General features: G+C 41.8%; 1 protein-coding gene across 1 annotated transcript; it reads left to right on the forward strand.

Moving 5' to 3' along the window:
- The first annotated feature begins 5,406 nt into the window (after nucleotides 1-5,406).
- PSMD11 (proteasome 26S subunit, non-ATPase 11) lies at nucleotides 5,407-25,415 on the forward strand. The gene is made up of 14 exons (XM_075277144.1): nucleotides 5,407-5,554; nucleotides 9,020-9,121; nucleotides 11,710-11,834; nucleotides 13,452-13,523; nucleotides 13,724-13,781; nucleotides 14,451-14,645; nucleotides 14,804-14,948; nucleotides 16,095-16,155; nucleotides 16,829-16,891; nucleotides 17,023-17,148; nucleotides 19,523-19,558; nucleotides 20,207-20,258; nucleotides 22,351-22,493; nucleotides 24,691-25,415. The coding sequence occupies exons 1-13, from the start codon at nucleotides 5,464-5,466 to the stop codon at nucleotides 22,491-22,493; spliced, it is 1,269 nt and encodes a 422-aa protein (XP_075133245.1). The 5' UTR covers nucleotides 5,407-5,463; the 3' UTR covers nucleotides 24,691-25,415.

A 25,415-nucleotide genomic window follows, 5' to 3' on the forward strand; every position in this document is an offset into this window, starting at 1 on the left:
ATATTACTGTGTCCATCAGTTATTAGATATATCAAACTGAAATGGCTGTTGCAAACACCAAAATATTTAGAACTAAAAATGATTAAGATTAATAGGGGTGCCCAAACTTTTTCATAGGACTGTATATATTAAAAATTCAAATCACCCCCCTTTCCCTAGAACACATATAAAAGTAGTTAAATACTGTGAAACATATACATGTTAGGTATCCCCGTGTCCGAAATCGCCCGCTCTACAAATCTATAAAAATATTTTTCCTGTTCGGTAAACGCCGTAGTGGGAAAAATAGTCAAAGTTGCCAAACCGCTGTTTTTTCACTGTTTTGATTCTGATAAAAAATTGAATAAAAAGTGATCAAGGCAATAACATTTCCCGAAAATGGTAGAACTAAAAAGTACACTTGGCTCCACAAAAAAGACGCCCTATGCATCCCCGTACACTGACGTATAAAAAAGTTACGGCTGTCAGAATATGATGACTTTTAGAAAAAAAAATTTTTAACACAGTTTTGGATTTTTTTAAAGGGGTTAAAATGTAAATAAAACCATATAAATTTGGTATCCCCGGAATCGTACCGAAACACATAATACAGGTGACATGTCATTTTGGCTGCACAGTGAACGCAGTAAAACCGAAGCCCGTAAGAATGTAGCAGAAATGCATTTTTTCTTCCAATTCACCCCATTCTGAATTTTTTTCCAGCTTCCCAGTACATTATACAGAATAATGGTGGCATCATGAAGAAAAATTTGTCCCACAAAGATTAAGACCTCATATGGCTCTGGGAGCGGAGAAATAAAAAAGTTATGGGGTTTAGAATGAGGGGAGTCAAAAACGAAAAACAAAACTCAAAAAATGCCATCGGCGGGAAGGGGTTAATTGTCCTTTAATTTATTTTTTACATTAAGATGGCTTACAAGTCTGTGATTTTTCAGATTTACAAAAATTTACAAAGCCTATATATTAGAAACTCCCCCTAAATCACCCCATTTTCAAAACTGCATCCCTTAAAGGGGTTGGTCACTGTCAGACCAATATTAAGAGCCAAATGTTATTGTTTGTACAATAAAAAGATATACAATTTTCCAATATACTTTCTGTATCAATTCCTCATAGTTCTCTAGATCTCTGCTTGCTGTCATTCATTCTGTTACTTCTAGTGGATAAAAGTCTGTCCATGGTCATGTGATTTACGGTCCATGGTCATGTGATGGGTACACAGGTGTCGCTCGTTACAGTCACAGCACATCTTCCTGGTAATCAGCTGTACACCTGTGTACCCATCACATGACCATGGACCGTAAATCACATGACCATGGTCAGAGTTTTATCCACTAGAAGTAACAGAATGAATGACAACAAGCAGAGATCTAGAGAACTATGAGGAATTGATACAGAAAGTATATTGGAAAATTGTTTATCTTTTTATTGTACATTTGTTTGTCAATATTGGTCTGAAAATGGCCAACCCCTTTAAATAATTCAAGACTGCATTTGGAAAGGTTTTTTTTTTTTTTTTTTTTTTTACCCTTTAAGCATTTCATGAGAATTAAAACAATATGGAGATGAAAGTTAGACATTTCATTTTTTTTCAATAATACGCATTCATTTTACCCTAATATTAACACACTGGTTGTTTGAAAAGCAGATTTGCTGAAAGAATTTTCAGATGCAGAGCCCCTAGAGTACCAATAAAATGGAAGCCCTCTAAAAGTGACCCCATTTTAGAAACAACACCCCTCAAGGAATTTGTGGAACGGTATAGTGAGCATTTTGACACTACAGCTATTTTAAAGATTTTATTAACATTGGAACATGAAAATTAAAAATTACTGTTTTTTCCATCAATGTAGCCCTAAATTTTCACTTTCACAAGAGGATAAAAGAAGAAATGCAACTGACAGTTCATTACACAATTTCTTCTGAACTTGGCAATACCCCATATGTGGTTGTAAAATGTTATATGGGTACATGACGGGGCTTTTGAAAGGCAGATTTTGCTGGAATAGTTTTCGGGTACCATGTCACAATTGAAGAGCTTCTAAGATACCAGTTCAATGGAAACCCCTTAAAATTGACCCCATTTTGGAGACTACACCCCTCATAGAAGGGGTATGGTGAGCATCTGACCCCACAGCAGTTTCACAGATTTTATTAGAACTGGGACATAGAAATTAAATATGACTTTTTATTTGACACACCGGAACAGATGGTCTGGATCTTGGACCCCTGGAAGAAGAAACAAAGAAATGACAGTGCTGTCACAGCGAAATGGGAATATGGAGTTAGCTACTGGACTCCAGGGATGCCACCACCAACCACAGGGGCTCCATATGGAACCTGCAGATATGGACAAACCTGTAGAGCTCCTTCAGCTCCACGATGGGGTGATGAAAGCCATCCTTTTTAGGAACGGTGAACAGGTTACAATAAAAGCCTCGGAAATGCTCCAAAGTGAGGACTGAAGTGATAACACCCTGCCGCTGAACCGTGAAGATGTCCTGAAGAAAGGCAGTCACTCGAGTGGGGGAAGAATGCAAAGTGGAGGAAAAAACATTTCCATTTTGAAGGAAGGAGAACTTGATAGAGTAGATGGTCAATACCATCTCTTAAACCCAGGTGTCATTGGCAAACCAGATCTCCCAGAATGAGAGCAGCCGACACACCCCACCCACCGATGGAGCCCTGAGCAGAAGAAGACCTTCATGCAGAGTAGAACTTGGAAGAGGAAGGCCTGGAGGACTTGGTGCAGGACTGCCAGGTAGTTTTGGACTTGAAAGATTACTTCTAAGAGTGAGAGTCCTTGGAAGACTGTCCACCAGTCGGCGAGAAGTGGAGCCTCAAACGGAGCGACAATGCTGAGTGTGGCTGGCGCATAGAATTCCTCTGGGGAGAAGAGAGCTTTTTCAACATGTAGCCTCACTTATGAGTTTTTCTTAGACTTAGCCAATCCTGATGTTCTGTGGCAAATGCCCAGTGTCCTGCATGGTGTTGGGCTATGAACACAACCCTCATCTGTGGACGTTGGGCCCTCATACCATCCTCATGGAGTTGGTTTCTAACCGTTTGTGCAGACACATGCACATTTGTGGCATGCTGGAGGTAATTTTGCAGGGCTCCTCCTTGCGGTCTTATTGCTGGGTTGTTGCCCTCCTACAGCTCTTTACTGCTAGGGTCACACTAGCGCCAGCTCTCCATTGTTTAGGTCTGTAGAATCCGAACAGCGGAAAAGCGGACTGCAAAAAAATAGTTGAACAGAGTCTGGCGGACCCGGTTGACTATAATGGGGTCCAATCTTTTTAAAACTGAAAGCAGTGGGGATCCTCTGTACAGGACTTTTTCCTCCTCACTACATCTCACCCGATGCTACCAAGTTGCTGCAGCAGAAAGGACTGCAGGGGAATGGGTTGAGGTGAGTATTAGGGTTCATTTTTTGAGCATTATAGTGTGAGGTCCACAAGCGGGGACCATATATATATATATATATATATATATATATATATATATATATTGACAGTGGGGCCATATTGGACAAACCATCACCAGATTTGACTTCCGGTACCATCTTTATGCTGATGAAACCCAATTATACACATCTTCCCATGACGTCACCCCTGCACTAATACAGAGAACCAGTGACTGTCTTTCTGCTGTCTCAAATATCATGTCTTCGCTTTATCTGAAACTAAATCTCTCTAAGTGTGAGTTCACACTACGTAAACGGCAGCTTATTCTGAATGTAAAACACGTTCAGAATCAGCGGCGTATAAAGCAGTTCCATTCATTTCTATGGGAGCCGGCATACGAGCGCTCCCCATAGAAATGAATGGGCTGCTTTTTTCACTACGAGCAGTCCCATTGAAGTGAATGGGAAGTGCCCGCGTGTACGGCTAGCTCTGCTCATGCTGATCCGTACACGCCAGCACTTCCCATTCACTTCAATGGGACTGCTCGTAGTGAAAAAAGCAGCCCATTCATTTCTATGGGGAGCGCTCGTATGTCGGCTCCCATAGAAATGAATGGAACTGCTTTATACGCCGCTTATTCTGAACGTGTTTTACATTCAGAATAAGCTGCCGTTTACGTAATGTGAACTCACCCTAGACTGAACTACTGCTGTTTCCACCATCTAATAGATCTGTCCCTGATCTATCCATTGCAGTCTCAGGCCTTACTATAACTCCTAGGCAGCAGGCCTGCTGCCTCAGGGTTGTGTTTGACTCAGATCTTTCCTTCACCCCCCATATTCAATCACTCGCACACTCATGTCACCTCCACCTCAAAAACATCTCCAGAATACGCCCTTTCCTTACCAGAGATACATTAAAGACACTTATTACCTCTCTGATTCATTCTCGCCTTGACTACTGTAACTCCTTACTAATCGGTCTTCCCCTCACTAAACTCTCCCCTCTACAATCTATTCTGAATGCAGCGGACAGGCTCATCTATCAGTCTAGACGCTACAGCGAGGCCTCTGGTCTGTGCCAGTCGCTACATTGGCTGCTTATTCATTATAGAATAAAATATAAAGTTATCACTCTCATCCACAAGGCTCTCCATAATGTCCAAGCACCATCCACATGTTAAAGGACACGACGACTGGTGACAGCTCATACATTTTTGTTTGTCTAATGACAGTAACCTCTATTACAAAATTGTCTGACCATTGTATAAGCAATGCTACCTCCGATGCCGCTCCTGTTACCTCTTGTGTCACCCCCTCTACCTCATAGATAGCTCTTGCGAGTAGTGCCCTCAGTCCCATTGTGTGAAGTGACTATTTCTTTGAAATGTATCTTTTTGCCTGTACTTGAACCCTACAAATTGTACAGTGCTGTGGAATATGTTGCCGCTATATAAATACAATTTTTTATTATTATTATTATGTGGAGTATTAGACTTGGGGGCATCATTCTGTGGGGGTCATATTAAAGGGAGCGTTACAAGAGCTCATTACACTGCATGGAGACCACAAGAAGTGTGATACTGTGTCGAGGCCGCTATAGCTGGATTATACGGTGTAGGGAGGCACAAAGGGACCAAGCCAAACCAAAGCAGACCTGGTTAGGCCTAGAGGTGCGGTTTATAATACTTAAATTTGCAGGGGCTTCTACATTTGCCACAGATTTTGGCCCTCTTTCGGTCCTTTAAAACTTGGGACCTCATGTGTAAATGCAGTTCCTAGCATTTCCTGACAACATGGGGTGGAGCCATAGCAGTTACAATTCACTGGTCTTCACCCTATACTTTATACATTTACAGCACCAGTTGCTCACACTAAGAACCTGTCTCTATACCCCAGCAAGTAAATCTCCATACGCCATTATCCCACCGCAAAACTACACTACCCAAGAGCCCCCGCGTTATCCCCCGGAACAGGCTTGCCCTGAGGGGGGTGAACTTCCGGTACCGCTACTTCCGGCCCGGAAGAGCTGTGTCAGGGTGCAGGAATAGGGCAAGATGGCGACAGCGGCTGTGATCGAGTTCCAGAGAGCGCAAGAAATGTTGGTGACGGACCGAGCAGCGAGTATAGACATCCTGCAGTCTATAGGTGAGGGGGGCGGCTGTGTGAGCCGGGAAGAGAGCGCTAGTGCCGGCTGTGTATGGGGGCAAACATGGAGTCCACAGTGCTGACAGTGTGCCATTGTTATAGCTGTGTGTATGGATATGTAGAGCCTGGACCCGGGGTAGTGGAGCCGACAGGCCGAGGAGCACACGTGATCAGTGTATACCAGGCTTCTATCCATATAGTGCCATTGGCTCCTAGTATATTCAGTGCACTGGGTGCATGTGTGTAATATAATTATATATAATATGATATAGCAGATTTTTTATTATAGTTATAAAAAGACATCCAAAATTTTAGACTTAAAATGCCAACCAAATCTCCATTGTGTCACCCAATTACTTATATGTATCAGAATCTGAGAAAGCTGAGTGTCACACAGCTTTCCTACAGCCACAAAAGGCAAATCTGCCTGGTTATATAGACTAGGGCAGGTAAGGCACACCCACTATAGCATATAGGTTTCCAAGTATAGCTGCCCATCAGTTTCAAACAGGATGCACAGACCTCTTGTGGGACAGTAAGTTTCAGCACAGTCTTAAAGAAAGTCTTGGACTAGCAGTACGTGGTGCATTGAAAACCCAAAGTCATCCCATTATAATTCAGAAGCTGTACCTATGTATTTCTAGTCTGTAAGTGGTCCTTACTTGTCGCTTACTCATAGTTGTAGGTAAGGACTACTTGGGGGTTTGATACATGTAGGAGGACTGTACACAATCTCAGTTCTGATGGAATGAAATAAGTGCTATGTATTACTGCATGACTAGGCAGATTCGCCATTCCAGGCTGTTGGACAGCTGTTAGTCAAGCCAGATGAGAATTGTTTTTGGTGTCGTATTGGTTGTCAACAGATACAACAAAGGAACATGAATTGAATCTTTACACATATGTCAAGTGAGAAGCTAGTCACTAAACGAGGACATTGTAGTTTATTCCCAGAGGCTGAAAAAAAATTATTTTCTTAATAGGCTGGGCAAGGTGGGAAAAAAAAATCCTACTCGCCGGTGCTCCAGTGGCCTCTCAGTGCGGTCCAGTCCTGCTGCTCCAGTGGCCTCCCAGTGCAGTCTATTCCTGCTGCTCCAGTGTCTTCTTGAAGTGAAACTGCTCACCGGCTATAACATCCCTTCTGCTGCTTGGCCTCAGTGGTCACATGACCACTGATGTCAATATTCAGCCCCAGGAAGTGACTCGTGATGTCACATTGTCCTTTGCTGAGGCTGCTGATTGGCTACAGCAGTCATGTGCGCCAGGGTCTTCTGCCGGAACACTACAATGGACAAGCAGGACTGGACTGTTTTGGGAAAAGATCAGTATGATTTTTTTTATTTATTTATTTTTTACACTTTCCCTTGCCGATTTTTTTTTTTTTTTTTTTTGCCTAGAATAACCCCTTTAACAGCCCAGGCTCCAGACTGCTAGGGGTTGATTTATTACAGCGGTTGTCTGGCATAAATTGAAAATTTGTCCCTAAACTAAACACTCTACCGCTGCCTAACTTCTTAAAGTGGTTGTGAAGGCACAGAACAGGGTATGTAGTGCGTCTTTGGCACAAGAAAGGACCTTGCGCTAAGGATGCGCCACATTGTCAAACATTGGGTTTCCAATGTTTGTACCTGTGACAACAGAAGGCAGAAGGCTACTCTCAGAGAATTGTTACAACTGTAGTATACCCTCACGTATGAGATGTTTTACATTGATACATGTTTTAAGGCACAGACTGTAAGGGCCCCTCCACACGGAGTTTACGCTCCGTGTATTCTGTTCATTTTACACGTGTAAAAATACACATGTAGAATGTAGTTAGCCATTGAGTTCACTGGCATGTTCGTACAACACGCATCTTTTTGCGCGCGCGCTCTCAAAAAGACGTTTGTTATACAAAAAGAGCCATTGAACTCAATGGCTAACTACATTTTACACGTGTATTTTTACACGTGTAAAATGAGCGGAGCATATACAGAATACATGGAGCGTAAACTCTGTGTGAAGGGGCCCTTAGGCTGGGGTTACACAGTGATTTTGGCAGTGACCAAAGGTCTCTGTGACACCTTGCATTGGTGTACCTGTCTTATATACACATACAAGCTTGGCTGGGCATGCAGTGGGAGCTTAGGAAGGGCTATTTAATCTGTTAGACTAGCCGCTATCTTGTCTGATATCCTCACACACATGCACACTCTGCTTGGCTGAGCCCTGCATGTACACAGAATAGGAGGAGGGAAGAAAGCTGTTGTCGGGCTCCTTCAGGAGTGGTTTAACTCCCTGAAAACAAAAGGAACTGCTATATTTGCTGACTGCAAGACAATATGTTGGCAGTGATATGAAATTGATTTTTAAATGCTGATATAGAATATAAGCACAAGAGCATGTGTTTTTTCAGTGTGATAGCCATGTTTTTCAAAGTTAGCAAATTGACCTGTTCACCTCTATGACTCCATATACATGCCGTGTATTATCACAGATTAGTGTATGCAGTAGTGAGCCTGGGAAAAACACAGTATCGGTCCCATACATGTCCATTTTGCAGCTTGTTTGAAATATTGAACATTTAATTATATCGTTGGGTTTTCTTGCTATGTTCAACATATACAGTAAGACCCCTTGAAGTGTGTATGTAGTGGAATGCAGTCGGATGACGCTCAGTGTTATCCAAGTGCATTCACATCTATGGGGGCTTCCTCTCTGCTCCGATGGTATGGAGCAAGATCGGGACTGCAGAGCAGAAGGACTGGACCACACTAAACAACTAAATACTGTAGTACAACGCACAAAAAATCTAGCAATACCAAACACCACATTGTTGCACTGACTACTTCCCAGCAGCATCATGTATCAGCATCCAGCAGAAGATACCCCAAAGTGCAGCACATCTCGCCTGCACATTGACAAACTCATGTCACCGTGCAGGACAAAATACCTCTGCATAAGCGCCAAACACCAGAGTACAGCATCACTGCCAGCATTTTTGCACCCATTCTTCCCTTTGTCTAATAGAAGGTACAGACTTCTTTTCATTTAAGGCCCATTGACAGCAGCATTCTCTCAAAATAAAACCTTCAAAACTACCAGTAAGACGTTACCCAATTCCACACCACCTACACTCTGAGGAGCCTCTCCACAACAGGGGAGGAGAGAAGGGCCTCCTTCCTCCAATATCAGTGTATCATGCCTCCAGATAAGATCATTCAGTCGCAGATTCTGGCTGGACTGCTTTGGGGTGCAGAACCTGTGGATTATTTGTGACTGTATCTTCACAGGTCCTTCATACAAGGTTGCATCCTTGATTGCAACTATGATTGCAACCAAGATTATTAGGTTCTATCGCTGAAATGTATTAAATCTGGATCAAAGATGCTGTAAAGAATCTAGATTTAGAATTGGTATCTGCTGTAATGTGTATCATACCATAGACAGATGCTGGATCTTAAAGCTGTCTTTCTTTGCTTTTAGTGAAGCGAGACATTCAGGAAAGCGATGAGGAAGCCGTACGCGTCAAGGAGCAAAGCATCTTGGAGTTGGGTGGGCTTCTGGCCAAAACCGGACAGGCTGCAGGTGAGTTCATATGAGAACACTTTGGTTCTACAAGATAATAGAATTGAACACATCAGAGTATAATACATTGCTCAAAGAGTCTGCTTTTATTTCTAGAACCTGTTCATGGGATATGCCTGGTGTTACAGCTGATCCACTTTTACTCTCATGCTCACATCCTTTGGACATGACACAGACCCATTGCCAGTGTATAGAGCCACAAGCACTTCAGTTTATTTCATGCTAGCCCTTTTGGGTTTTATGAAGAAAAAAAAACAACTTAGGGCATGATGTGTTCTGGTCTGTTTTTTTCAGATCAAAATAGTCTGTTTGGGTGCACATACGCTTCGGCACCCCACTTTTTTAAAAAATTTTATTCTTGGTTTGCAGATGTACCATGTAGGATTACAAAAATAGGCCGTGTGAATGCAGCTTAGCACTTGATGTCTGCTTCAGTCTCTTCCCTCAGATTGGCGGTTGTGCTTGTATGAATTCATTGTCTAACCACACTAGGGCATGGAGATTTGGCATTGTCACTCCCAGGCCGCTCCTGTTATTTTTGGCAAACAGGAATTATTCATCATGAACACTGATTCCCTAAGGCCTTCTGTGTAATATCCGAGCTTCAGTGTTTTATGAGACCGGTGACCTGAGAGGGCTGCACAATGTGTTGATGGCCAAGGCCTCTTTACTCCATACTTTAAAGTGAAGGTTATCTTTTTACAGAGGCTATTTATGAAAGATTGATCCATAAACAGCTACTAGGTGTTACAAGGCAGTGACAAATGTAGTGGGTATTGATGTTGTTCTTCTGTCATGGTAGTTGTGCTGATGCTGGACCTGTTGACAGGCTATTGGGTTTCATCCCACAAATTGTTTTGCAACTTCTGAGATGTGATCAGATCCTATCTGATGTACCCTAGAGGCCATCTTTCACTTTCCGAGCGCATGAAAATAGCAGTGGATGGTGTCTTATTCCAGACCCTCTGCAGAAGTGACATCAAAGACAGTTTATGGGATTCATGTTCATTGTTGTTTGAGAAATATATGTCTTATTATGCTTTTATGAAGTGAAGATACCTGTAATCTACCATTAAAGAGACACCACTGGTTTCTCGGTTATCTCTGCAACTTCCACTAAAATTGGTGGTGTAATGTGTGCACACTGACCAATCACCATTCCTCTCAGATCAGGGGACAAAAATCCCCCATTCTCTAGATTGAAAACCTCAAAAGAAAATGACAGACGCTGAGCGGCACATCTTGTACATCATGAGTGGAAACATAGGTTCTTTGTGAATAAATTGACCAGTTGGTCTTTCACCTTGGTGTGTCATGATATAGTCACAACAACTCAGAGAGCCTGGTGTTAAATCCAAGGTGGGAGTGGTAGCTGGGGTCATCCTACATCAAGGAAAGGATCGGAACATCAAAGTACGCTGGGAGAATTGGGTATAGCAGGCCAGGAAAATGGTGGACAGCCTGTGCTCTTGCACAATATTACCCGGTCATAATGGAACTTTAGTACAAACTTCCTTTATTGTATACAGGGCACTTTACATTTTAGAGCTAAACGCTCCTTTATCAAGTGCAATAATTACCAATCTGGTAGCACGGGCTGTCTTCCGTTTTCCTGGGCTGTGATACCCACTTCTCCCATTATTCTCTAGATTGGTGGGGTCTAACTAGTTGGACCTTCATTGATCTGCAAGTTATTCCCTCTCCTATTGATAGAGATAACTTAACTTGCCCAAAATGGGAAAACCTGTTTGTTTCCCTAAATTAGCTGTTTAATAATTTAGGATTATACTAATGTTTTCTATGATGGTAGTGGAAAAGCTCCCCTGACATGTCTGTGTTTGTAAGATGTAGTGTGCTGTACCATAAAGATAAAATGCTCCAGAATGGTTACTTTATGGAGATATGCTGGTATCTAGTAAAACGGATATATCTGTGGTGGAGTACTGAGAGCTTGTGAGCACCGTAGCCTCTTCATCTAGCTGATCGGTGAGGTACTGGGTTTTGGACCCCCACCAATTAGATATTGATGACCAGTTGTAAGTATTGGTCATCAGTATATTAGTCCCAAAGAAACTCCTTTATTGGTGCCCAGACCTACTGTGTGACACTGATTCCATGTTCTTCTGTACCCTTCTTGTTGGCAGCTTTCCTTAAATACAGAGTGTTAATAAATAAACTGTCACTCAGCATATACATGTGTATGGGGGGAGGTGAGATACCTGGTCTCATAGATGTCACAGCTCATGTATTCTAATATAACTATATAATAAATAGAATGTTACAAGTCTGTATAAATAATCTTCAACTCAAAGTATATTGTACTTCCCTCTATGTACATCCAAAGCTGTTAAATTTCACCTGGATCACATGACCAGCGAGGGATCTTGCAGTCATTTGTCTCCCACAGTGCACTGCTGTCTGGTAGCACGCTGCGATGCTTTATACCAGACACGTGAGAACCAGCAGTCTTCTTGAATGGTGGAATCCTTAGGAAAGGACTAGTGAAGTGCATGCTGGGTGCAGGTTAATTTTCGACACTTCTGTTTTTATTGACTTTTCTAATGTGTTCTTGTCCCCTCCTGTTTCAGAGCTTGGTGGTCTACTGAAATATGTGCGCCCCTTCCTGAACTCCATCAGCAAGGCAAAAGCGGCCCGCCTAGTGAGATCTCTCTTGGACCTCTTCTTGGATATGGAAGCTGCCACTGGACAGGAGGTGAGAATGGAAGGTTGTTTTAGGCTCTCCTGAAAATTATGGACTGCTGTAAGTGTTTCCCGCACACTTTGGATAAACGTGTTTGGACACGGAATACGTGGCTACCAAGAATAGCACTTAAAGGGGTTTTTTTCTGGGTTTGCTAGCTAATGGTGATATCGATGACCAATCCTCGGCATTAGGTGTACCACATAGCCTTCACCGTACAGCAACCGTGCCAGAATACTGCACCTCTTTTATCATTCACTTGAAAGGGAGAAAAGCTACAGTATCTCGGCACCATTGCTATAGTGTGGACTTTGTCTACTACTTTTGCATCAAGGACTGTCTGGAACAGCTGATTAACGTGTAGTGCGGATGTCAGTCCTCCACTGATCTGATATTGAAACACCTTGAATTCACTTGTGAGGGTAACATACATGTTACATACCAGGCAATTGGCCACAAATAATAAACATTGATATTAGAGCCCCAGCTGGCATCGCTGCAATGCAGTGTAGTATTATGTGTAGACTAGCAGTAGAAAGCTTGTAGAAATCCACTGTAGTAAAATAGAAGGTACCAAATCTCTCCCATGACCTAAACAGTGGTCCTTTTTAGGTCATGGACGGCACTTATACAAGATGCTCACCGTTTCAAAAGTGTCTTGACTTTCACAAACATTCACTTGAAGATTTTTGCTTATTTCATCATATGCTTACATATTCCAAAAAAGCTGCAAAGACTTGGTGTATCTGCAGACTATTACTACATTTTGTTCCAGAAGTTTATTCTCTGAGAGTTTGAGAACCCCCTCCCCACCCCCAGTGACTCTTTGTAGTTGAACTAAAGCAGTCCATACACCAGTAGTTTGTACCATCCATTACCCTTCTTAAAAGAATAAGACAATGTAAGGGAGCCTTCACACGGAGTAAACGTGCGTGTATTTTTGCAAAGTACACGTGTAAAAATAAGGCTCGCATTGACTTCAATGACTTTTTTTACAGGCGTATTTTTACACGTGTAAAAAATGCCATTGAAGTCAATGGGAGTCTTATTTTTACACGTGTATTTTGCAACAATACATGCGCGTTTACTCCGTGTGAAGGCTCCCTAAAAAATAATTTGTACACTTCCTAGGTGTTCTGTAGAATAAAGTATTAGTTTTTTGAGCAATGTGAAAAACAAGCTAACTGAAGCCTAAAACTTGAAGGCAGATTATAACACAAATAAATCACTACATATTGTATTACCCTAATAAAAAATAATTTTACTCATATACAACCTGTATAAAATAAATATGTGCGTACACACTTAATAAGCTAACAAATAAAATGATGAAAATGACCAATCCACCGTAAAACATGAAGGCAAGGTGGACAATAAATGTATCTGTATGCTCATTCTAACCCTAAAACTACAATGATACTTAGTTCTAAACTTTTCTCATTGCCATGGGCAGTTCTATTTTTAGTTTTTAATAGATTCCATTAATAAGGGTACTCTCTCGCTATTCTGTAAAATCCCTAGTTAAAGTATATAATATCAAAACCTTATTTCCTACTTTGTAGGTGTTCTGTATATTACCGGCCTTTCACACATTGTGTGTAACCTGTGATTGTTTTCTTTTATTTTCAGGTGGAGCTGTGCTTGGAATGCATTGAATGGGCCAAGGCTGAAAAGAGAACCTTTCTGCGCCAGGCACTGGAGGTACGAGTGACTCAGAGAAAAATAAGTCTAATCCTTTTATATGAGCTGTCAATCTAGACAATCTTACACATCAGTCTGTAGCTCTCATTTTCTAATAGCCATTTCCAGTTATATGGTTTTGTCATTAGCATCATGAGCACTTCACTGTTTTCCTATATTACTCATTCACTTTGTCTTTTTTTTTTTCTTCTCTCCCCTAGGCTCGGCTCGTGTCGCTCTACTTTGACACTAAACGTTACCAAGAGGCATTGCAGTTAGGTAGGTGTGCCAGCAGGTGGCAGTCATTCTCTTATTGTCACGTCACAGTCGTGACGTGAATTCTCACTTAGTTTCTTAAAGGGAGTCCGTCACTAGATTTTAGGGCAGTGAGCCACCAGTATTATGTTATACAGCTCTATACTGTTGTGATTTAGTATTCTAAACGGCATTCAGTATCAGTGAAGCATGGTGTTCTGGCCTCTGGTTATACGCTGGGTGTTACTAGGCTTGTGAATGCATTGTCATGAATGTTCTCTGCTCATTTTATATAGCCCTCATTTTCTTAGAACTTCTGTTTAGATTTTACACCCCATTATTAGAGCATAACGGTAGTTTTGTCCCCTAAAATTTAGTGACATGTTCCCTTTTAAGTGTTTAGTGCACATGTAGTAAATTTGTTTAGAAATAAAGAAGCATTGGGACATTTATAATATATATCGATGACAATTACCCTTCTGGTTAGCCTTGTTAGAGAACGTTAGATACAGTATTCCACTAGGTTTGAGAGAATTTGCAGAATGTTAGACAACTTCCTAAACAAGAATCGACCTGGTTGTTATAATCCAGATGCCTTCGGTGCTTTGTCACTATCCTATACACATAATCTTTATTTATTTGGGTTTATCAGTCTGTGTCTTCATAAATTAATCCAGCTTGATCTTTTGCTAGGTTCACAGCTTCTACGAGAACTGAAGAAGATGGATGACAAAGCCCTTTTGGTTGAGGTTCAACTCCTGGAGAGCAAGACCTACCATGCCCTTAGTAACTTACCCAAAGCCAGAGCCGCCCTGACATCTGCCCGTACTACAGCCAACGCCATCTATTGCCCACCCAAACTCCAAGCTGCACTGGATATGCAGTCAGGTCAGTAACATACATTCTATATAAAGGTGTACATTACTTCACCTGCTTACGAATCATGGACACTACTGAACCTGAAGCCTATGAAGTCCTGATTTAACTAGGGCAATACATTTATGACTTCTCATGTTTGTTCAGTCTTATTTGTGTTGGCATTTCAGGCATAATCCATGCAGCAGAGGAGAAGGACTGGAAAACGGCTTACTCTTATTTCTATGAGGCTTTTGAGGGGTATGATTCCATTGACAGTCCCAGAGCTATCACAGCTCTGAAATACATGCTGCTCTGCAAGATCATGTTGAACACGTAAGTGTCACCTTAAAGGATTCATCCATTTTTGGGAAAAGAGGTTGGTGTTTATTTGGTTTGTAGCAGCTGTATGAAGTTACAGGTCCAAAGCCTTTACTATGTGATCATGATAACACTGGCCCAACATTGCCTTGTGTGCAGACACTAAATAACAATTCATCATTTACATAAATGTCCACACATACACCTGCCAGTTACTCTATACATATTGATTTGCATGATGATGATTTCAATCCACACGACGTTCATAAGATTTGTCTTGCCAAGCAAGAGTACAAGTGTGCAGCAAAATGTTTGCTTGCCTGTACACTAACAGATCATGAATATTTTTCCCTTTTGGTTTCCCTCACACAAAATAGTAGCTAAGAAAATAGAAGAGCATGAATGGGAAGAGTGTGCTGGGTATAACACATATGCAAAGTGGTATAAAGTGGATCTGTGGCTTACTATACTACACATTTGACTAATAGGAGAGCTAAAATAAATCACTGGACTCATAGCTTTAGTTTATTCATGAACAGAGCCCCCATTCCCTCTCCTATCACTCACTTTAAAGAGGACCTTTCATCTCCTGGGGCACATGCGTTGTAATACACGGCTAGAAAGCCGACAGTATGCTGTACCGTAGCTCTTCACTGTCACAAAGGTGTTCCTGACAGTCAGTCAGGAGTGCCCTTCCTCACAATAGTGTGTATTGCGTACTATCAGGAGGGGAGGGGGCGTTCCTCCCCGCCCACACAGTGCAGCACAATAGACGCTGCTGTGAGGAAGGGCGTTCCTGACTGACTGTCAAAAACCCCCTTCTGACAGGGAAGAGTTACGGTACTGGCACCAATAGATCTTTACCGGGGCACAGAATGGGAAAGCCGATAGTGCACTGAATTTAGCACACTGTCGACTTTCTAGTGGTGTATTACACCGCATGTGCCCCAGATAGGGAAAGGTCCTCTTTAAGCCTAGATCCTGAATAAGAGGGTGTTATGTCCTTCAGTAGTGTCGGTGTTAGAAATAACTGGATTTTGTGTCATTTAGTGATTACCTGGTGGTGATTACACAGGTGAAATCATAGAACATTGTGCTTCAGGATTTTAGAAGGTTTTTCTGCTTAGAACATTCTCCTGAGATTGTTTGTCCACCCTACAGGCCAGAAGACGTGCAAGCCCTGGTGAGCGGGAAGCTGGCACTCCGTTACGCTGGACGACAGGTTGGTAACTGACAACTTGACCTTATGTTTGTCACATCTGGTGTTGTTCCTCTAAATATGATGAAAGATGTAAAATGAGAATTTTTAGCCTTTCTGTGAAGTGTTCAGGTTTGTGGTCAGTAACTTTCTCTCCACTAAGTATTGCCTAATGGGGAAAAGCACCTAAACACTAACACACAGTGCACATATCGAAGTCCTTAATTGGAGGCAGCTATATAAGGGCTTGCATAGGGGATCACTACAACTAACAGCTAATTTCAAGAGCTCCATGCAACAGGTTTCCCCATTACCAACTAGTTTCCAAGGGCCCTGCAATGTAAAAAGAGATTATCCAAATCTATGAACCTTTTCAAAAAGACTCTGTCTTCTCCTTCCTTCAGTGGTCAGCTGTCTTTGAGAGGGGAAGTTACCACCATTGACACGTGACCGTTGAAGTCAAAATGTCACATTTCTTGCTAGCAGTTAAAATGCTTGATGTCCTATGCTATGAATATATTCTCCATTTCTTCCTCTTTGATCTGGAATGTTGCAGAAGGCTGATGTGAGGGACCTTTTTTTTTTTTTTTTTTTTTGCCCCAACAAAACCCCTTTTTCCTCAGTCCAACAGCTATTAAATGTTCTGGCTTCTTTATTGAAATGGAAAATGGAATTAATATTTGTATTTGCCTTACAGACAGAAGCATTGAAGTGTGTGGCCCAGGCCAGCAAGAACCGCTCTCTTGCCAATTTTGAGAAGGTAAGAGGGTCTATTGCTTTTAGACCCCGGTCATAAGACTGAATTTAGTAATAATGTTGCTCAGAAATCACTTTTGTATGACTAAGACGATAATAGAATCCATGTTAATCTCTTATAATCGTCTCCTATAGGCGCTGACAGATTACAAGGCAGAGTTGCGGGAGGACCCCATTATTAGCACCCATTTGGCTAAACTCTATGACAACCTGTTGGAACAGAATCTTATTCGAGTCATTGAGCCTTTCTCTAGAGTACAGGTAAGTACTGGGCTGGCTGGTATAATTCTTATCTGTCTAAGAAAAGTGAGATTGGGTTCACTTTTAGCCGTCTCCACTGACCTCACAGTAAGCATACCTGCCCTTAGCTAAATGAGTTTGTAATTTCTATTAAGGGCAAATTATTAAGATAGAACCAGATTGGATTGCAGTATGTCCTTATACCTTTATCTCTGTAGCATACTTTCAGGGTCTACCTGCTGTTTCTGATCCACTTAAAGGGGCTCGATCAGCAAAATCATGCTGATAGAGCCCCACATATGCGTGAATATCCTTTAAAAAGGTTATTCAGGCACCCTTTAAAGTTATATTTTCACACACACCCATTTTAAAATAAAACCCTAAAAAAGAATATGATCTACTTACGCATCGTGCACGCTGGGCGGGTATTCAGAGTGTGTCTTCTTCTTCATCCACGCCTCTTCTACCTCCAATGTCCTCGGGTCCTGTCCTCCTCCGGCGCCCGCAAACTGACATTGATAGAAAAAAAAATGGCCTGGGCCCATGCGCAGTAGCATGCGGCTTCTACTGCGCGTGCGCCCAGGTCATTTTTTTTATCACTGTCAGTTCGCGAGCGCCGGAGGTGGACGGGACCCGAGGACATTGGAGGAAGAGGAGGCGTGGATGAAGAAGATGGCGGACCTTGAATGCCTGCCCACCGTGCACGATGGATAAGTTGATCACATTCTTTTTTAGGGTTTTATTTTAAAACGGGGGGTAGTTTAATATAACTTTTACGGTGCCTGAATAGCCTTTTTAAAGGCTATTCACGCATATGTGGGGCTCTAGCAGCATGATTTTGCTGATAGAGCCCCTTTAAGGCTCTTTCAGTTGGTGGTAATGCATCGTAATTTTAGCATTCATGTTAAGACACATAGCCGCTGCACGATGTACAGGTTTTGTGACAGTAATGTAGACGGTAAAAGGCAGCTTTATTACATGTACAGAGGCATCTGTTTAGTATTATTAGATCTGGATAATATTGAATGTATCAGTTATTATTAGCCAACGGATTATAATGGGAGCATACTCTTGGCCCTTAGCAGCATCATGTTTGAGCATCACTTACAGATGCCTCCTTTTTAACCCCTTAAGAATCATTGTCTGCAAGATTATTTTTTATATATATATTTTATTTTTGCCTTGGTGCAGAATTTATTTCATTTTTCCATCAACATAGTTGTACAGAGCTTGTGTTTTGACAAGGTATGTTTTATTTTTAAACTGCAGCAGACTTAACACTTATTGCCTTGTTTGGAGAAGAGAAATGCGGAAGGCCATTTCCACCCTTGTTTTTTGCATTTTAGATTTACAGTTTACACACTTTTACTGCACTTTAATGATATGTAAATAAAATGAATTAGTTTTATAGTATAGGTAGCTATGATGCCACTCATGTGTATTTATTTATTTTTTTCGTTTATATATTCAAAAAAATTTTGTCACTAAAAATTTGATTATTTAGCCACTGATATACAGTTGTAGCAACTAACACTAACAGGCATCCTGTTAAGCCCTGCCTCTTAGGGCTAGTTCACACGTAGTTATTTGGTCCAGATTTTGACGTGGAATCTGCGTCAAAATCCAGGGCAAAAAAACGCCTGCATCTACATCAAGACAATCCCTCCGGACTAGGCCCATTCATTTGGGCCTAAACCGGAGCGGAAAGCCGTGACTGTCGGAATCCATGACAGTCGCAGCTAGCCATGGCAGGCGCAAATAACTACCTGTGAACTAGCCCTTAAAGGGATATTCCAGGCGCAACAAGCTACCCCCTCACAGGATATGGTGTAACTTGCTGTTTGGTGCTGCTACCTCCATTAACCACAATAACTGGGGTGTTTTGTACACCAGTTTGAACAGAGATGGCATTTGGAAATGTTCACTCCCACTCCATTTATTTCTATGGGACTGCCAGAGATGGCGAAGTATAGCACTCAGTTACCTCTGGCAGCCCAGTTGAAATGAATGGAATGGAACATACATTTGTGACCGCAGGCTGCATTCAAACTGGTGTTTAGAAGATACCACAGTTGTCCTCATTGGTGGATTCGGTTGGACCCCCTTGATCAAACTACCCCCTATACTGTAGATAGTGGGTAACAAGTTGTTTCTGAAATAACCCTTTGCGTTAAGGCTTTATTGTTTGAATGTTGTTTGGTTAAAAGAGATGAAAACTGAGATTTCATCCAGTACATTAGGAGAATATCTCCAGTGATAAATAGCTTATATTCAGGGTGTCCTAACAATAAGAATTATTGACAGCAGACAACCCATTTTAAGACTTCTTCATAGAACATTGCTATGTGTTGTCACATCAGCTTTTGGATGTAATTTTGTCCTATTTTCCTTGTAGATTGATCACATATCCAGTCTCATCAAACTGTCAAAGGTAAGGAATATTTCTCTTGTAGTTGGTCTATATATTCAAGCTCTCATCCATCTATGCACGTGTCTGCTTTGCTATTCTTGTAGTCCTTTAAAGTGTCATGGATGCATTTTGTAGGTGGGATGATAACATGCAATGGGGAAAAAAAAGTTGTGCCCAGTACTGTGTTTATAGCAAAGGTAGCTTTAAATGAAGCTTACGCTCCTTATTCCCATACTATAATGGAGAGAAACCTCGCATTTGCATCCAGTGCTCTAAGGGGACTCTGGGCATTAAATGTAATGTGTTATATCAGGATAAAGTTACGGGCTACATATAAGGCCACCATTCAGTAAGTGGAACATTACTGACGTATGCAGACTCAAGCTTCAGTAGCTGTAAGTGACAAGCAGCTCCATGTCAGAGAGCTTAGAATTTTTCAGGTTTTACATAATACTTCATGGTATGGTGATTAAAAGGTTAAAGGTCGTGAATATTTTTTTGGTGTCTGCATACCATTGCCCCAGAGCAACTGGACAGTCTGATACTCCACCTATAGACTAGCGGAAGTTCTGCATCCTGTGCTTGGTCAAAAGGTTACAGGTCAGACTCATTTTGTGCAGGTCATATTTTTGTCCTTTTATCTAAATTCCTTCTTTTTTCTCTTTTCAGCCTGAGGTAGAACGCAAACTATCCCAGATGATCCTAGACAAGAAATTTCACGGTGAGCCTTAGAAATATATCCACACGGGTTTACATGACTTAGAACTTTACTTATGACATTCACTTGTTTTCCCAAGTGTCACGTCTTGCCTGATGAGAAAGGGTTTAATATGTTGGTACATTTAGGCTAAACAAGACGTTCCCAGCCATCTGGGCAGAATTTATTAGCACATCAGTGCGGAGGATTAACAGCGGCTCAGAGAGCGGCCTGCGTGCTAGAGATAAGGGATCAAGAAGATGAGCGCTCCCTGGAGGCCAGTTAAATAGGTGTTACGTAAAGAGCTTATATGCTTTCTAATTGTTTAGTTAGAACAAAAACAAACAAAATACAGTTTGACTACAGTATATTTTACACTGTCAGAGTATGGGACTGACAGTATGTTTGTGGGTACACGAGCCGGACTGTCAACAAGAACCAGCTTGTCTTGGCCAAACGGCAATATATAGGGTAATATAACTGAAATATGAATTGAAATGCGTTGTAGAATCACAAAAGGGTTTTTATAAATATACATAGGTGCTGATGGGGCTATCATGCATATGCAATTCTACAAACATGGTTAAAAAAATAACCTATATGTGGTACAGCTGGAGAACCTCGGGAGAGCTTTGGCTGGCTTTGAATGTTGTTTGTTTGTTTTTTTTCCATTCTTTGTAAAGCATTTCTTGAGTAAAGACGTTCTCCAATTTTCTAATCTAAATTTTTCCTTGAATTTCTCACTGCCTTCAAAGTTTCTTCTTGAAGACCATGAATAGGGACATTTTTGTTTCCCTCCGGAGGCCGATAAGCCTGTAATTCCTAGTATTTTTTACATCTTGGGAGTTGCATCCAGTCTAGACCGTTATCTACTGGAGTTAGTGCACTATATATACAGTATATATCGGTTACAGGTAAAATGTATCACTTTAGAGTTCAGGTTATGCCTGGAGACACCCCCGAATGGAATACCGAACGCATTAAAGAGTGGTGAGCAATGACTGCACACGGATCCCATAGACTATAATGGGGTCCGTGTGTTTTCCACGCAGTGTCCACAGGAATCATGCGGAGAGAAAAGTAGTACTTGAAGTACTTTTCTCTCCACATGATTCGTGAGGAAAGCACACGGCCCCCATTATAGTCTATGGTGCCATGAGCAGGCATTGCTCACCGCTTTTTAATGCTTTCAGTATTCTGTTGGGGGGGGGGTCCCCAAGCGGACTTCCTAAATGATTACTGAACGCAGATGTGAACCAGCCTTAGCCGGAGTGGTAGTTTGGCCTTCTGGCTCCCTTCATTAAATGGTTCCCCTAGGGCAGAGTTGTCAAACTCTTTTTCACTGAGGACATCATCCCTATGGTTGTCTTCAAAGGGCCATTAGTAATTCTATAACTGTATCAATGTAACTGGAAGTTATGTGTGGTTAAATTGAAGGCAACCATAAGGCTGATGTTAACATATTGTCAAAGAACACAAAACATGTTTGTAAAAACGCTTACCTATTTTGTTTTCTGCCTAGATGTTGGATGTCTCCCCAAAGGACAGTAATTACCCCCCTCCCCTCCCTCCAACATAGGTAATAGTGTCCCAATTACCCCCCACCCCTTAAAGGTAATTGTCTTCCCATTGGTAATAGTGTCCCCGACAGGTAATAGTACCCCAGCCCACATCAAATTACATATTTAATTTCATACTTACCTATTTCTCTTGTAAAGCGCTGATGCGGCACCTGGTCGTGCACCTCTTCTATCCTTCTGGCTACCCTGTCACCTGCACTATGGTACCATAAAGCAGGGGACTGAATGACTGGAAGGACATTGAAAGAAGTGCACAACCAAACACCACATCAGCACTTTGCAGGAAGAAGAAGTAGAGAGTAGAGTGGCGAGGGGGCATATGAGGACGATCACTGTGACCCCTATAGCTGTTTGTTCTGTCTTCGGCTGGAAGGTCTACAGTAGTACCCAGCTATAGAGGGCTGGAGACCTTCTGGCCGAAGACAGAACTAACGGATTGTAGCTGCACCATTAGAGCAGCCATGGGTCAGATTTGGCAGATGGTACAAATGTGATGTGAACTTTGCTTTTACTACTTTTTTTTTTCTCCTGTGCAGGTATCCTAGATCAGGGAGAGGGGGTGTTGATCATTTTTGATGAACCACCTGTAGATAAGACATACGAAGCTGCTCTGGAAACCATTCAGAACATGAGCAAAGTTGTGGATTCTCTGTATAACAAGGCCAAGAAGCTCACATAGGTGAGTGGTAGTGGGTGCAAGTGTTTATTGTAGATGTGGTCAGAGCTCATGAAATATAGAAAACATAAGTGACAAGGAATCCTCACCCTTTCGTCAAATTAGACTATTTTCATAGGATGCTTGACTAATCTAGTCATAGCCTGTGATAGAGCTAATCTATGTAGGCATGTCCTTGAGGCAAACATTTTCACAGTATACATTGATATCTTTTTGGCACTATATTGAAAGACGTAATTGAATATAAATACATGATTTTACTTCTGCTGCATAAAGTGAGAGCAGTCGACAGTAGAGATCCACTGTGAGCAGAATCCATTATTTAGTCCTGCAGTATGGTACATGAAGAAGTTTAACAGACCACCTCAGTCACCCAGCAGATGTTCAGAGAAAGTTCCCCTATTTTGAGGTTTGAACCACGTTAGATCAGGACACAGATCTTTTATTTTTGGTAAGCGGAGATTACACAACATCAGCGAATGTCAAAGACTGCTGCGATGACGATGGTTCCTACATGTCACAATGGGCAGTAACAACATCCGTGCCGTCTGTGTAGCAGCGTAACCAGCTGCTTCTGCTTTATGCACCATGCAGACAGGATGTGTTTGGCTGTTTCAATAAAAAGGGGTTTCTTGGTTAATTGAAGCAATGTTTGTCCCCCTAAGCGTGCACCCAGGATGAGGTAGTTATTCATAGTGCTTCTATGTATGTGTACTGTCAGCATGTAGGATGACGGCAAATAAGACGCTATTAATTTTAATAAATTTTGTTTCCGAGTCTCTGGATTTCTAAACATTGTATGGACCTTTAAAAAAAAATTAAAAAATTATATATATATATATATATATATATATATATATATATATATACACACATACACACACTCATACACGCACACTGCCTTGTATTGCTGCATAGCCCTATTCAGTAACTCAGTCCACGGGCAAGTGCGGTGCTGCTACTTTTAATTTATTCTCTATTGGAGATGAGCGAACACTGTTCGGATCAGCCGATCCGAACAGCACGCTCCCATAGAAATGAATGGAAGCACCTGGCACGTACACTTTGCCGGCGGCCAGCGTCACAGGTGCTTTCATTCATTTCTATGGGTGCGTGCTGTTTGGATCGGCTGATCCGAACAGTGTTCGCTCATCTCTATTCTCTATAGCTTTTTTAGGTAATGACTAGATGTTAACTGAAATTAATCAGTCTATTTCTGGAAGGGTTCTGCTCACTAATAGTGATCATGGGAGGGATAGGATTATGGGGACAATGTCACTCCTTAAGAAGAGACCACCTATTATGGGAGGGATAGTAAAGCGAGTTCTAAGTCTGAACACTGAGACCACAATAACAGGATTTGCATGTATAGGTAAAAGAGATTGGTTATTACATTTAAATAATGCTAAAATAGCAAGTTACATCACTTACCAACCATAATAAAGCAATCGTAAAGCCTCTTGAAAGGACCACCTCTTTGAGAAGACCATCTCCTTAACCAGACCTGATTTTCTGTGATGGATTTTGGGTTGTCGTCTCAAGGAGGTTTCACTGTACATTGATTATTCAGGATGCCCCAATCTCCAGATACCTGCTCTGGTCCAGATCCCAGCAAGTCCATTTCTGTACTGTGCGTGACACAGGAGAGTATATTCTGTTAGGATATAAAGACCTGTGAATGCTGGGTTCTAGTTGTTAGCCTAAATCAGTCACGCCTTGGTCTGTGGCTGTTGACTTGCAGACTAGGGCACCTTTGGTTATATTAGTAAATTATGAAACTTGCAATTTAAGCCTTGTTTAAAGGGGTACTCCTGCTGTTTCAGTATAATAAAGGTGGCTCTGAGAAATTACAAAAAAAAAAAAGTCTCCTACCCTTCACCAGTCCTCTGATGCCCACAGATCCCTTCTCTTCCCTCCCTGATGTCTCTTAATAAACAGGAAGTGGTTTGAGGTGCCAGTCACCAGGCTGCAGTGAATGTGGGTGTCCTCACCCATTTCCTGTGTCTGTCACCATCTAACATCAGGAGTGTCAGAGCCAGTTTGGTGATATGTGAGTGACTGGAAAGCTTATTTGACCTCACGTACACACGTATAATATACATATATGAGGTTCATACAGCTGCATTTTATGATGGCCATAGCAGAACATGTGCATTTATGTCTTCATGCTGGTCCTAATGTCTTCCATTTTTAATTTCAGACCATTGAAAACTATCAGCCATTGAGAAATCAGAGCGGCAGGAGCAGCGGACACCTCTCCTCCTCATGTGGGATGGTGGAAAAGGGGCAGGGGGTGCTGAAGGGAATCCTTTAATTTTTTTTTATTATTTTTTTTTTTTTAGTTTTTCCATCTTTCCTAGGAGCATCTTTTCTTTTGAACGGCAGTTTTAAAATCTCCATGAATGGGTGCATCCTTAGCACAGGCCTCTATCAGGTTCTGTTAAATCCATGCTCTTGACTATTTCCACTCTTCCATCCCACGTCCAGGGGCCGGGGTTAGAACACTTGCTTGTTTTATAGGTTTTTCTGTGTACTTACCTGAAGCAGTGCTTGTGGGGGGTCTCTTTAAGCTTACCCATGGTCCCCAGAGCCTTTGTTCCGTGGGCACACAAACGGCATATGCTGTATGTGGCAAGAGCCACCAAGGCTCAATAGGGAAAAGACTCATTAGGGCTCACGGTTCAGCTTTGGCAGGGAACCCTCACTTTTCATAAATTTAAACGGGTTTGCTGCTTGCAGGGGTTTAACGAAACAAAAAATTGCCATTGCCGCTCCTATTACCACTCCTTTAAGACATGCCCCCTCGTCCCTGCTGATGTCCTTTGGGTTTCAATGTCCCACAAGAGGTGCACAATTTCCACCCAGCTGAAACCAGAGTATATCTGATGTTCAGATGTGTTCCAATAAAGATCTTTTTTTTTTTTT

This window comes from Leptodactylus fuscus, chromosome 6 (genome assembly GCF_031893055.1).
Source record: "Leptodactylus fuscus isolate aLepFus1 chromosome 6, aLepFus1.hap2, whole genome shotgun sequence".
Classification (NCBI taxonomy): domain Eukaryota; kingdom Metazoa; phylum Chordata; class Amphibia; order Anura; family Leptodactylidae; genus Leptodactylus; species Leptodactylus fuscus.